Source organism: Pundamilia nyererei, unplaced genomic scaffold (assembly GCF_000239375.1).
Source record: "Pundamilia nyererei isolate P.nyererei 1_Seehausen unplaced genomic scaffold, PunNye1.0 scaffold00411, whole genome shotgun sequence".
In the NCBI taxonomy this organism is placed as follows: Eukaryota; Metazoa; Chordata; class Actinopteri; order Cichliformes; family Cichlidae; genus Pundamilia; species Pundamilia nyererei.
The window spans coordinates 179,065-194,411 of record NW_005187812.1 but is presented as its reverse complement, the minus strand read 5'-3'; the positions used below and the strand labels follow the sequence as shown (position 1 = coordinate 194,411).

Sequence of the window (15,347 nt, the reverse complement as noted above, 5' to 3'; positions counted from 1 at the left end):
CCCACATTAGATTCTTGATGAATGTGTGTTGTTGTTATTCAGCCTGGTTCAATGTGCCCCTTTTTAACTTTGAGCACCCGCCCCTTTAAACCTCTCTGCACGGCCCTGTTCTGCACCCTGCAGTATGTGTGGCACAAAGAATCAAAGCAATTTTAAAGGAAAAAGAAAGTCCCCAAAAGTTGATTCTGTTCATCTGGACGGAGAAACGTTTCGTCATCATCCAAGTGACGTCTTCCGTCTCAGCTGACTGCAGGTTTCCCCAGACTTAAACAGTACATTTGCATAATGACTGAAACCAGCCCACTGAAGGAACAAAGGTCATAATTATGCAAATTCTCGTGACCATTGATCAACAACCACTGATCACTGAAAAAGAAAGTCCAAACCGGTCGTGCCAAGGTACGTATCCACGACGGAATTTGTTCCCCTAGCGTGGGGAGCTGTAACTTTGCTGTATAAAGAGCTAACATCTCCAAAATTTCAGGAGTAGTTAGTCATTATAAGAAGTGTTTGTGAACTAAAAATGAAGAATGAGAGATACCGTTTGTCCGTGATTTGGACAACCCAGTGGATGCTGGAGACGAAGGGTAAACAAACTCTGTCGGAGATGCCTTCCTTGGCACGACACCTGTAAGCGTGTGTACTATATACACATGTAGTAGATTTCATTTTCAGAAATACACCCCTATTACTGCTAGCTACTATAGGCAGGATATATTAAAATACCTTGATTACATGTATAATATCACAGACAATCTTGTTCTAAGTATATCAATAAAAAGGCTAAGCAACTTTAAAATAAGACATCAAACTCAGTTTGGCTTACTCTGAGTAAACTTACCATGAGAACAACACGGGGCTGTTTTCCCGCCCTCACCGAGAATAACTTCTATTCCGTAACTGTTGCCATATTCCTCGTTTACATCCATTCTGTCGATTTTATGCAACAACAAAGTTTAGCTTTAAACCTTTCAACATGATGGTGTGCCCATGAAGCCCTTTTCTTGTCGCGGAGATATGACGTCACAACCACGTTGTCGCAGAGGGCAAAACAAAAGCTGAAATAAGATCATTGGTCCAGTTTACTTTGATGATGACTGAAATTGTTGTCAAAATTTACGAATTTCAGTTGTGTGGGGTTAATTGTATTGGTAGTGGTTAATAGGAGTAAGATCATGATAAAATCCGATGTGTTATCGATATATTTTAGGAATTTATGCTATTTTATGGAGTGACTTTAATTCACATGCAAAATCATAATTTATTTTATAATTAATTGGACATTGATTGTCCAAGGAGCAGTAGTTTAAAAAATATCATTAAATATATTAGTGTTGAACCACAGAACCCTTTCCTTACCTGTATATTTAGCAATAGATTTATTTCAAATTAGAATGAATTTTTGTGAAATAAGTATTCAAAAACAAAGACGACTTTTACAATGAGGTTTCTTTATACCAGGAGGAATGTAGTCCACCGCTGGATACTCTGTCATTACACGGCGGGTTTTCTTTAAGAAAAATACAATTCCCATAAATCCCGAGCCATGAGCGCAGTGGCGCTGTCAGCCCGATGACTGCTCTGGAACTGCCGGCTGGATGCTGAAGCTTCAAGAGACAATACGGCCGCTGTTACCTAAATCCAAACAGGAAGCTTGCAGTTTATGTCTTCAAAGTAAAATACATTTTAGTGAAATAAGAAGGAATCGATCATCTCCAAATGTTTTCTTTTATTTGAGTGATGGAAAAACTCTCCCGAGACGCTTACCCCTAAAATCTAAACAGAATAACAAGTTCCAACAAAAACATTTGCCAGTATTTATTTGTTATACATATATTCCATATATTTATTATATTTTCAGATCAAATTCGCACAAACAGAGAGTAAAAAGTAGCTTTGGGATTCCCAGTAGCCCAGATATAAAGGTCGCATTTCTGCTACATTTTATAACATAGAGCACAGATACGCTACTTAACCGTCAGCGTTCAAACTGACATTTATTTTGAAATGACGCACCGGACACTGCTCAATCCCTTCTCCTTTCGAGTTTGACACTAGCGTTTCTGCACCGTGCGCCCACACCCAACCTGCACCGTCTGCTGTACGGAGAGGCAGCGCAGTTCTGCAGTGTGTGCAGGACATTGTCCTCACGGTGCAGCTGTTTGTGGAAATCTGTGCGGCGTCAGCAGCCAGGCACAGCCGGACTCTCTGCTGCACTTTCCCGTGTAAACATCTCTCTGTCATTCATTCGGCTGGCTGCCACTGAAGCTTGCGCGCTTTGCATCCATGTACTGTTAATGTGGATAGTGACTTGTTTACTGTGCATCATCTGACTGGAGAATATATCTGACTGGCACCATGAGCAGCACGGGTAAGACCGATTAGACTATTTTACATTAAACACTGCGGTTTTTTAACTACACAAACGCAAATGTTTTAGTATTAATAGAAACATTCCAATAATATTTTCTATAATATCTTTTAAAAGGATCATCATAAAACCCAGTTAGCTGATCAATACTGTGCCTTTCTTCTTTGTCTCAGGTAATGGTGCTTTTTTGTTTTTGTTTGTTATTATGTGATCAGGTGTGGAATATATGGTTAAAGTGTATTTATAATCGGTTAGAACATAAAAATAGTTCATTCCCTCTCTTTGCTGCAAAAGGGGCACCAGAACGCACCTAGATAACAGATTCTACATTAAAGACTAGAATCTGAAGTTTAGACAAAGCTTCAGCTTTAATCCCTTTGAGAAATGATATTATGTGGGTTAATTAGGTTGCAGCTACACCCACAGTGGCTTTGGTGGCTCTTTTCATCATGTGGCTCTGCAATGACTGTATGCCTGTGTGTCTACAGCAGGCCTGACTTTTGGTGAGGTGCTGCCAGCTGTGGCACAAAAAGGTTGATCGTTATTTGAAGTCTGTGTGTCGTGTCAACTAGGCAGTTAAGTGCCATTCTGGTTTGCTTGTGCAAATAAATCCAAGAGCTAAACTTGCAACACAAGTTCCACAATAATAAGTTCCTAATGCGAGAAAGCTCCTCGGCATGAGGTGTGGCAGTAAATAAAATGTTGTTAAGACATAAATTTGCTTAAGGGTAAATTACAAATGGATGTGTTATAGCTCACAAATAACACACAGAAGATGAGTAGGCAGTCTCATAAAGGGATGGACAAGGTCATCAACAATGCTCAGGTAGGCAGTGGTGTTCAAACTCAGCTCAGCCTCCACAGCATGAGCCATTGATGCCAGCAGGACGGCTCCATCCTGACCCTATCATCCAAATGTTTTTTTCCTCTTTTGTTGAAGTTTGTGAGGCTGTGTGAACTGTAGTTTCCTGTTGTTAGCTGGCAGGAGTAACGCCTGTGCTGCTGCAGCATATCTGGTTCATAATTTGTGTTGCATTCAGAGATGCTCTTGGCTGCAACGAGTGGTTATTTTAATGACTGTAGCCCTCCTATCAGCTCAAAGCTGTCCTCTGACCTATGGTCAAGGTCGCTCACAGGCTATTTTCACTTTTTTGGACCATTCTCCGTAAACCTTGGTTGTTAAGGGAAACCCCAGTAGATCAGCAGTTCCTAAAATACTGAGACCAGCCCATCTGGCACCAACAACCATGACATGTTTAACGTTACTTCAAAGCACCTTTCCTTCATTCTGATGCTTGGCCTGAACCTCAGCAGGTCATTGTGATCATATGAACTGTCTGCCATGTGTGTGTATTTGCCATAATGAGTAGCTAAACTGCTGTACCTCACAAAGTGGCCAGTGAGTTAGTATCATTGCAGATGTGTACTCATGTTAAAAATTGTTTAAAGAAATGAGTAAACACTTACGATTCAGACTACAACATTTTTTTTCTACTTTTGGATTTTAATTATGTCAGTGAAAGGCTGTAAGCACAGCAGTCCCACCCAGCTGTTGTTCAAACACTGTCTGTGGGGGCAAAGACAATCAGAGGAAAGAGGGAGGGAGACTGGCCTTTAAGAGAAAGGAGCTAAAATTGCTCACTTTATGACTCTTGATGAAATGAGGAGCTGCACCAAGGGCCAGTATAAATAATTATTATTTTGAGACTCTAGTAAGATGCATGTTTGATGATGCATACATGTTTCCCCGCCATTTCTGTTTCCTGATGTCTTTTACCAGATGTCAGATTTTAAAACTTGGAATCCAAAGCAAGTAGAAATGTGAGTATTAGTAGGGAAAGAGATTGGGTTCTTCAAGACAGGAAAATGGACTGTCCTCAGCTTCAATGAGGAAACCGTGGCTGTTGGAGGCATCAATGAGAGTGCTGCAGTGTGCACACCATTATAATCTGATGGAGACAGAGACAACCCTGAGATGGCATTACTCTGCGACTTTGTCACCTTTCTGTGTGATGCATTTTGATAGATGTAACTTTTTAGCTGATGAAGAATGTTGGTAAAATATGTGATTAGGGATTCAGATCTCTACCTAAGCATGCTGACAGCTGGTCTGCACACACAGGATCAGTATGCTTCTGATAAACAGCTTTATCTGTTGAAGAGGTGCTGTTGTATTTGTGTGTTTAGCTAGCAAAAAAAGTCTATTTCGAAGAGATGTGTTCATTAATCTTTACAGAGGGTGTTTCTGAAAACAAGGAAGCTTGGAGCACTGGCAGCTTGTTTTGATGATTGAGCATGTTATTGGAAAACGAAAGTTATGTTTTGAGATATTTTCCTTTCACTAGATTAAGTTGATTTTTGATATTTTCCAGATCACAATCCCGTTACTGTCCTGTTCTGACTTTTCCCCTTATCTTTATCTCAGTGTAAAATAATGTTAAGAATTACAAGTCTACTACCTGGCCCTGCCATAGTCCTACATTACTGTGCAAAAGTCTCAAGCCAATCCTCATTTTTTCATATTTTTCTGGGAAAATAAGTGATAAGTGCAACAATTTCTTGAGCCATGTGCAAATATCATTGGAAATACAGTACAGAAGGCAAAACCAGGGTTTGTACAAGTCTTGGTATGACCACATTTATTCTTCTTTAACTAATTTTCAGGAATAGTTCTCTAGTTTTCTTTCTTCTTGTGTGTGTGTGTGTGGGATTGCAGCTGCCAAATAGCAGATCTCAATAGGCAACATATTTAAATGTCCTTCAGCTGTAAGCTCATAATCCAGCTTTAATGTGTTAATTACATATGTATGTTTAGCATTTTTGACTCTTTTATCCTGAGGTACTGGTCACATTTCACCAAACAGTGAAACAGACAAACCTGATTCATTCTTTATCTCAAACCACACTGTCCTTCCAGAACCAGTGTGACCCAATGGGACTGTTCATAGATGAAGTTCCAGGCCTCAATTCAGGTAATGTTCTTTAGAAAAAATAAAGAACTAAGGAAAGAGAGATCCACAGTGCGGTTGTCTAGTAACTAGAGCAGGGCGATATGACCAAATATTTGTCACGATTTACATTTGAAAATTTGCGCTAACGATACAGCTGACGATATAATTGAAACTAGACAAAATACTCCTCAACTTTATTAGTGCAAAAAAAATAAAAAAGTCAATGTATTTTCACTTAAACAAGCAGCTTTTTTAAGTGCATTAAAGTTATATGAAAATTTAACAGTGCAAATGCAAATTCCTTGCCGACAGTTTAACCAAAATGCATTTCCAGTGGAAACTGACCGACATATCCTCAGCATAACCACGTATAATATCCACAAAACCTAAAAAGAGGTTATACACACCCAATACGGTAATATTATGTTGAAGCACAGTACTATCACTCCGCGAGGCTCCTGCCTACGATAGCCGTAATACTCCGACAATCCATCAAGCGGTGCAGCTTCATAGCTTAGCAAAGTTGTACTGAAACATTTGACAGATTTTCGAGCGTCGTGTACCACATAAAATCGTTTCGAGGTCAGTAAACACAACCAGAATTCATATATAAGGCACACGGGATTATAAGGGGCACTGTCGATTTTCAGAAAAATCAAAGGATTGATTTTAAGTGCGCCGTATTTTCCAAAAAAACACGGTAATAACCACGGCCTGCTAGCATGCGCTACCAAAAATAGTGCTTTGTTGTGTATCTGACGGATGAAAGCCAAACCAGTTCCACACCACTGAAGTTGCAGCATTTTTACAAACCAATTCTGGTTCATCCGTTTCATTCAACGATCCACTTTCGCTCTTCTCATTCTGCGTCGCTGCCATGTGCGTATGTAAACAAAGGCACTGTGCATGCACATTTTACCCACCTATCACGATATTTCATTTTCTTATCGTTGCCCAACATTACACCGGTATTACCGTGAACGGTATGATATGGCCCAGCCCTACTAGTAACACTTGAATTTGATACTATGAAGATTCTTGAGCTCGGGATATGACCAAGTTTAAATAAACCTCTTAGAGATGATGAATATACCTGACAGAAAGTCTTTCGTTTTCAGATCAGTCTGCGTTCTTTCAGTTCCATAAAAATACAAGTAGATGCATGAAGGAGGTAGGTTCAGAGTTACAGTAGATTAGGTTATTTCCAGGCCTTGTAATCAAGGTATTTCCTAAGCTGGAACACATTGACAGCACTGATCCCCCTAACCACAGTGGAATCAGTGACAAAGAGGGATGGAACATCGGTGAATTTGCCTGTTAATTCCAGCTCAGATTACGCCCCAGGTCACATGAAGAGAGGTCTAATCAATACTGTTTCTTACAGTTTTCTCCTCGTATGAACCTGCTGACCTCTTAATGATATCCTCAAGGCCAAATGTTCAGAACCTAAAACAAGTTTATGAAAATAGTCCTATCAAAACACATTATGGCTAGTGGAAATTGCTTCCAGGCTGAACTTTCACTGGTTTTAGTGACCCTAACTATGACCACAGTCTACACAGGCTCAAAACCAAGTGTCTTTTCAGCACCACCCTTGACAAATTAGAAAACCAAATCAGGAAAGCCTTCTGGCACTTTAACTTTAGTTATAGCGGAATTTAGTGAGATCGTTCAGTATTTCATGAATTAACCTATTTTTTGTTTCAGAGTTAGATCCTTGTTAGTCTGATGTTTGTGCTACACTGGGCTGCGCTCTGTAAGCTAGGCTGCTAAGCTACATTTAGCCTACAGGGCTAGCTGCTTTTCCCTTTAAATAGCAGGATTTTTTCCAAGACTTGATAAACTAAAAATCTTTTAGAAAAATATTAAATTGTTTTAGTTTTAGTAAGAGTTTTGCTTTGGGTCTGTTTCCAATATATTTCCCCAACTATAAGTTAGGTTTAACAAAATTCAGCATTTCAGTTCAAGTTTAGTGGTTTTACAATTAAAAAAAATTATTTTATTATAAATTGTAAACATTTAGAACCTACGAATAAGCAAAGAGTATAACAAACAACACAATACAAAATATCTAAATAATTTCATAATTGTAGAAGAAGAGCATTGTGGAAACGCTACCAGGAACCTTTGGATAAAGTTGGCTACAACAATGAAAAACAGTTCATCGTTTATCCACATCTGCCTGCAGAATATCCCTCATCCACAGTTCACATTGCTCCACTTCAGTCTTCTGCTCTTTGCAGCTCAGCTCTTCAGCTTCACCCATCTGATTTGGCTGCTCTGCTCCAGATTTGCTCTATTCTTTGCTCAGATTAGTTGTCCACACTCTGTGTGTCTGTAATCTGCTCTGTCATTCCAACTACAGTATACTAGCCGCTATGTTCATGGTAACACATGGGTAACAGGTGGCTGTCGGGTAATTACTAATAGTTAAGTGGCTAACATTAATATGTGCACAGGCCAGGTTGTTGAAACCTGACCTATGAAACTCCTCCTAAAGTCATGCTTGGTGTACATGAACATTAACTACTTGAGCTGTTAATGAGTTGAGGAGCTGTGTGTCTGTCTGCAGCCCTGCTTGAAACAGAGAGGTTACCATTGTGTCTATGACCAAATTATGTGGGAGTGGCAACATGGATAACATTTTGTTTCAGTTTATTTACATGTTTTATTTTATTTTTTAATCTCCACAAACTCATGCAAACTGATGCTGTTGCACACCTAACGCTGTGCATCATTGCAGAATATTTCAAAATCTTCTTACCACTGAAAAATAACATTGGCACCAGCTAAGGCGCAGGAAACTTTGAGTACAAGCTAATGAGCAAACATTCATGTGTAATTACAATTTTTGGCATTAGTCACAGTTTTGCAGAAACGTTGCTTCCGCCTTCCTCTGTGCAGTTAAATAATGTGTCTCACAAGACAGGAGGTGCAGCATTGTTTTGTGCTTTCTGCCCTCTGAGGCATGTGCCTCCAGGGTGTGTGTGTGTGTGTGTGTGTGCAGTTTATTGTTTGTGTGTCGAGAATGGGGATATCGTTCTTTCTTTCAGTAAGTTTTTTCCTCTGCAAGTGGAGAAGAAGAAAGTGTTTTAATATGTGGAGATTATACACAAGCATGCATATGTGTTTATATAAATAGGGACAATTTGTTTCATCTGGGATATGAGTCAGTATAGGTCAGTAACTGATTTAGTTGCTGTGATAGATCGCAATAATGATAATTAAATAATTATCATTGAATCAAATTTTTTTATAATCACCAAATTACTATTGGTAAATGATCAGAAAGTTCACTTCCTCACAGAAACAGCTCATGGTGGATTGTAAATCATGATCAAAGCTGTAGTCCACAAACATGTCTCAGACCCTTTTCACATCTGTACGAAGATTACAGATGTTACTAACAACATAAGTAATGGCTCTGAGCTTTTCAAGTGATACTGAAGCAGCTTTATACAATTATGTCATCTGTAACAAAATGTAACTGTAACAAATCTGCAATAGCCTTTTATGTGTTTTGGGAAAGATCGCTTGTGGTCATGCTCTTGCTGCTACAATGGTGACCCAGAAGTGCTGGATGAAAAAGCAGTTGACCCAGCAACTGTGTTGCTGATCTAGAGAGACACCATAGCTCTTCTTACTGGGATAAATACTGGCTGAACTCCTTGGTGCTAAACCCCTGACCTGGGGCTTCAGGAGCAGTGATTAAACTTGCAGTGTGGTGTTAGCTTGTGGCATTTCTCTGCAGCCTGCTGTTTTACGTGGGCCTTTGATGAAGGCAGGAATGGCTGGTTGTTTATTCCGTGTGACTCTACAGACATTTAGTTCAGTGTTTCGGATCGAAGCGCAAATATTACATCTGTAAAAATTACTCTTGTACTTCAGTAGGAACAATTCCACAACTTTATTTAGTTTCAAGGTGAAAAGTGAAATAGAGTGAACACAGATAGATTTGGACCAAATGCGAACTTGATCAGATAGCTAGCCAAGTTAGCCCGGGCCTTTTTTATCTATTTATCTATTCATCCATCTTCTTCCGTTTATCTGGGCCCGGGTCGCAGGGGCAGCAGCCTAAGCAGGGAAGCCCAGACGTTTTTCTCCCCAGCCACCTCTTCCAGTCTGGGTGGACACCAAGGCGTTCCCAGGCCAACCAAGAGATATAATCTCTCCAGCGTGTCCTGGATCTGCTCCGGGGCCCAGAACACCTCATCCAGGAGTTGACCAGGAGGCATCCTTGTCAGATGCCCGAACCATCTCTCGCTCCTTTCAATGTGGAGGAGCAGTGGCTCTACTCTGAGCCCCTTCTAGTTGGCTCACTTCTCACCCTATCTCTAAGGGAGGGGATTTTTTACTTTGGATAAATACTTAAAATTGTTCTATGAAATGTATTATATTGTATTATATTAGATGCTGGAGTGTATTCCAGTTACCATAGGGCGAGAAGGAACACCATTGGCAGGTCACCAGTCTGATGGCAGACTAACACAGAGAGACAGACAACCATTCACACTCACAATCACACTTATAGGCAATTTAGAATCACTAATGAACCCAACCCCACTAATTGCATGTCTTTGGACTGTGTAAGGAAGCCCGAGTACCTGGAGAGAACAGACAAATGAAAATATTAATCTCAGTTTATCTTGGAATCGAGAAACAAAACAACACTTGTGAAGTCTGTAGTAGAAGAGAGCTGCTGTATACAACTGCAACCGTAAAGTGACTTTTTATTTGAAAGGAAACTAGCACCCTTGCAAAGATTTACAGTATCAGTAAAAGACTGACTTTTTCCCCCTTAGGAGGCCAGCATGACCTCTGCAGACAGCATGCCAATCCACATAGTCAGGATTCTTCATTTTACTCTCATTTGTGACAAGATGCAAACTTTATTTTTGTTCAACTTTAAACTTACAAATTGTAAAAGTTAAAAAGTTGTAAATCGCAGATCTGCAGTGGATTTGATTCGATTTACCTCAGCAGTGGATAATCTTGTGGTGACAGTCACTGTGTCAGTTCTCCATTGTGGATGTATGGTCCTTGTATGATATCCATCCGTTTGCTTCCACTTGTCCTTTTCAGGGTCGCAGGAGCTGGAGCCTATCCCAGCTGTCATAGGGCAAGAGGCGGGGTACACCCTGGACAGGTCGCCAGTCAGTCGCAGGGCTAACACACAGGGACAGACAACCATTCATGCTCACATTCACACCTATGGGCAAGCCGGAGTACCCGGAGGGAACCCACGCAAACACGGGGAGAACATGCAAACTCCACACAGAAAAACCCCGGCCTGATGATGAAATTGAACTCAGGACCTTCTTGCTACACAAGATATTTTTTTAAATTCATTTAGCAAATCTACAGTCTAGAATCTTTTACTATTTTCTTTGGAAGTGGCAGAAAATGTAGGAAAACTCTCGACTGTCATCATTGGTGGGTTACTCCACATCTCTTCAATGGGTTAAAGGAAATCAATGAAAGCCTTTTTTAGCAAACCATGTCGTGCTGACCCCAAACAGAGGAGCTTGCAAGTTTTACTATTATGAAACACTACTCTGCCAAGTGTGGGATGCTCCAAAAAAAATCCACAATTTGCAGACAATTAAGAGACAGGATGCATTTCTACTGTCTTCAGAATAAGTTGTGTTAACTTACTATCCCATTAGTGACTAAGTGAACTTGGTATTGTCCATACCACTGAATTATTTAGGGCACTATAGACAACTGTGACTTTCAATACTTTTAGTGCACTGTAGAAAATGTGTTTTCACATATGCACTGCATATTCAGCACCCAGCGTTGTATGCAACCAAGCAAATATCCAATACAGTCACATTGCCCCATTGCCAGAAGATTCCTGCTAATATTCTGATGCTTTTACAGCTAACAAGTGCACATTGTGTGCTTCCTTGTGTGTGCTCTGTCCAGGCACATACTTGGGTGTGTTGCACTTGTGTGTATTAACCTAGATGCCAAAGTCCTGGATTGGATTACTGCTATGTCGGGAGAAAGACAAAGATCAATTCACTTTCACCTTTGTGTGTGTGTGTGGTGTTGTGCTATGCTGTGATTGATCATTGCTGGATTGCTGGCTGACAAATGTTGGTCACATTTCTGTGAATGGATATAAAATATACTTTAACAGGGTCTGCAGTATCTTTGTGCGCAAGCTGAAGAAAAACAAAATGTTTTTATTCCTGTCCCAACTCTTTCTTCAGTAGGATCAAAAAACTAACTCCACCCTCTCTCTTCCTGTTTTTATATCCTTGTTTCCCTTCTCCCTTCCTTTCCTTTACCCTCTCTCTTGTTTCTTTACTTCCTTTGCCCCTCTGCCCCTTCTTCTCCTTTAACCCTTTTGCCCTCTTTTGTCTGTTTGATGTCATTTCCTCATGTGTCCTCCATCCTCCTTTTACCACTTATCTCCTTCATGTCCTTCTTGACTTGTCTACTTCCTACCTTTTCAGTCTGTTTATTTCACATGTTCTATTTTCTCCCCCTTTCTTTTCTTTCCCTTTCTCTCTTCTTCCATTTCCTTTGTATCTCTCAGACTCCACCTTTCCCCTGTGACTGAACTAATTAACCAGACTCGCATTATGGGTCATGCTTTTCTGAAGAAGTTCCAAAGGAGGACCTTAAATGGGTTAGATTAGTGATTTTTTTGTCTGCTGGCAATTCTCTGCTGTAGACTGGAGGAAAAATACTGTGATGAAAGAGATTTTCTTCAAGTTGCACTTCTGTGGGGATCACTAATCCTGAACATCAGCATTAGGGTGCAGTGCTTTGTCTTTGTCTGAGCTCTACTGGGTGTGCTCATGAGGACCACACTTGGATAGCAATGTACTCACTTAAGATCTAAATATTGCTATGCTAAATAACCCCACCCCTAATTGCATGGGGTGGCCTAAAACTGGAGGATGTTTATGCTATTAATATTCATATATTATAACAATAAAAAATAAACAAACACAAAGAGCCAAGGTAATAAAAATGTATGCCTTCTATTCAAAATTAATTATTTTAACCAGCGATATGAATTAAAGTGAAGCTTCAAAGATTACAGTGTGTAAAACCTCACAGTTAGATCTTGGTAGATTGCAGTCAACTGGTTTCTTTGTATTAGGGTGCAGTAAATAGTCCTCCTGACTATCTAACTGTCTAACTAATTATATTTTACTCCTGCACAGTTGGCGTGGAGCATCCGTAATTTCATTGTATATGTGCAAGGACAATAAAGGGCTATTGTTCTATTTTATTTCTTATTCTATTTGTTAGAAAAGAAGAAAAGATGTAAGAAAATAGGTTTTTATGCCTCCCAATTAAAATGCATAATCCCAGCTATGGTGGCTGCTCTAGGACAAACGTGTTTTAGTCAGATCTAAGGAGCTTGGAAAGAAAAGCATCTGGACTTCTTTAAGTTACGTCTTCAAACAACTGAAAGAAGTCCGGACGCGTTTCTTTCCAAGCTCCTTAGACTATGATGACCTTGATGACTGAGAACAGACATAACGTGTTTTAGTCAGCCAAGAGTGATCAAAAACGTTAAATTTAGACTGTACTTCATAAGGCTCATGGCAAGCTGCTTTCCATTTCCTCACAACAGCTGTACCCAGGCAGTCTGTTTCTACAGTTGTTTGTATATATTGCACTTATAAATTATTACATATAATATATTGTTTACAATATATTTTAACATATTTGAATAATATCATTACTTAGTAAATAAATTAGGAATAAAAAACAGACATTGTTCTGTTAAAGATTTTGTGGTATTTGATATTTTTTACCCCAGAGTCACCTAAAAAAATCGGTCATACATTTAATTTAATGTAACCTTTAATTTAAACGTAACTCATAAGGCGTGCTGCATATATAGTCGCCATTTACATAAAACACTATTAGCGTTAGCATCTTGTCATGTTGGTCCATCTTAGCCACTGTATTTAAGATGGCACGGCAACATGGCTGCTTCCACTAATACATACCTGCTGATATTTATTTCTAATTAATTAATTACATTTATGAGAATTCTTCAATTTGTTTGAAGATGTAATTATACACGAGTCAGTGTATATTTACAACATTCTTCTATTTGAGTGTTTTCTTCATTAAACTCTTTATTAAACTTAAACTTATACAGGCACAGAGTACTTACATACAGTAAATTAAACTGAGTGTTTATACATTTCTGAAATGCAGCCCAATAAATACAAGATGTTAAGTAAGATTATAATCAAGGTCTTTTATATATTTTAACCCTAATACAGAGTCTGGTTCAATCTCAATATTCAGAGAGAGGGTATTTTAATATATCTGCAATTTGACTTTGTATTTATAATGTGCACCTTTGTGCACATTTCACTTGTTACCTTTACACATTTTCACTGTCGTATTGCAATGGTAAATGCAAAGGTTGGACTTTGCTTGGTTAAGATCAGTCTTAGGGAATCATCTATATCTTGAATTGATTCAGTTTCTCTTACTTTGTTATTTTGCTTTCAATTGGCCTCTTACCAACTACTTGGTTGGGTTTAGCTGCTCCTCACAACATTAACCCTCCATGTTGAAAAATAATTCATACCTGCTTCATTTCAAAGTGAAGTCAAGCATCCCTGTGTGATGAATTGAAAGTGTGACCCATTGCCACAATCAATCATGTCACAGCTCTGATCCCAAAGCACATCTTGTGTTTGTTTTATCATTTAAGAAAAGTCAAAAAGTATATGAAGACATTTAAGATTAAAAGCCTTAAAGAAATAGTGTTGACTATCATTGTAACTTCATGCTAACAAAAAAGGAAAAGAAAAAAAGCAGTTAGAATGACCGCACTTAGTAAACGGAAAGAATATTTATTTTAAAAAGGAGAACCTTGATACAGCAAATTGATAAGTATAACATGGCTTTATTGCCCTTAAACAGGGTTTGCCTCCTCTATGTTAGTGCCAGTAGCAGCTCGTGTGTGGTTATTAAAGCAGGGAAGAAAAAGAGGTCAAGAAACATTTGCTGTAGTGAGCTGGTTTTAGATCCTCCTCTGGCCTTCATCTGTCCGGATATATAATCTGATTGGGTGTTTCCACATGTTTAGATGCACTAAGACACACAAGTGTACACTACAAACAGCAGCTTTCCATCAGTGGAGGTTTCAGTTTATATTGTCTCCTGCACTGTTTATTACATTTCGGTTGCAGAACTAAATATCACTGATATACTGTTGACTCGGCGTGTCAGTTGAACACAAATCTATCTACAGGCTCACAAAGAGAGTGCTGAACAACCCTGCAACCCAGATTAGAGAAATTGTGACCTTGGAAATTAAGATGCTAAATGGTATCGCTAAATTTCTGCCCATTCATCCACTTTAACAGATGCAGACTATAGGTCTCTAAATTCCAATATACAGATACACAAAATAATAAATATTGTGTTACCTTGTATGCTGTATCCAGGAAGGCTTGACTTAAAACTAAAATTCAATGGGAAATCTTAACAGGCACTAAACGCTAACTATGGATTATTACACAGTCTGTGAAAACCCCTGATCCTGATTAGGGATTTTGGCTTGGGTTTGAAGCCCACAGATTTCTAACTATCTGCACTGTAATTTGGATTCATGAACTTTAAATGCCAGTTTTGTATTCACCAGGATTTTCAATTGTGTTTGCAGAGTATTTGTACATCGGCATGCACATTTTCAGTTTGTCGTACTAAAGTTTTTGTGTCTTACAAGACATTGAAATAAAAACTTTGCCCACTAGGGTGTGACACCATTTCTTTGGCTGGAGACCTGGACAGAGGGAGGTCCATAGCAACATGTTAAAACTTAAACCTTCAATCGTTTATAAAATTTGAAAACTTATCATTTAAGTTTGCTCATCATGTGTCACGCTAAAACGACAACGCACTAGAGATGACCAAAAATATTTGTCACGATATACATTTGAAAATTTGCGATAACGATATAGCTGACGATATAATTGACACTAGACAAAATACTTTACAACTCCACAACTTTATTAGTGCAAAAAAAA

General features: G+C 39.0%; 2 protein-coding genes across 3 annotated transcripts in view; one reads left to right on the top strand and one right to left on the bottom strand.

Annotated features, from left to right (window-relative positions):
- The window catches only part of zcchc4 (zinc finger, CCHC domain containing 4), a 12,960-nt gene extending 11,922 nt beyond the window's left edge, over window positions 1–1,038 (bottom strand). For both annotated transcript variants that reach the window (XM_005753197.1, XM_005753198.1), the window contains exon 1: window positions 842–1,038. In XM_005753197.1, the coding sequence (XP_005753254.1) occupies window positions 842–929 (88 nt within the window). In that variant the 5' untranslated portion in view covers window positions 930–1,038. The remainder of the gene's footprint in view (window positions 1–841) is intronic.
- Window positions 1,039–2,054: 1,016 nt separating this feature from the next.
- ablim2 (actin binding LIM protein family, member 2) overlaps window positions 2,055–15,347 on the top strand; it is an 87,886-nt gene continuing 74,593 nt past the window's right edge. The window contains exon 1 of the mRNA XM_013915960.1: window positions 2,055–2,371. Within this exon, the coding sequence (XP_013771414.1) occupies window positions 2,359–2,371 (13 nt within the window). The 5' untranslated portion in view covers window positions 2,055–2,358. The remainder of the gene's footprint in view (window positions 2,372–15,347) is intronic.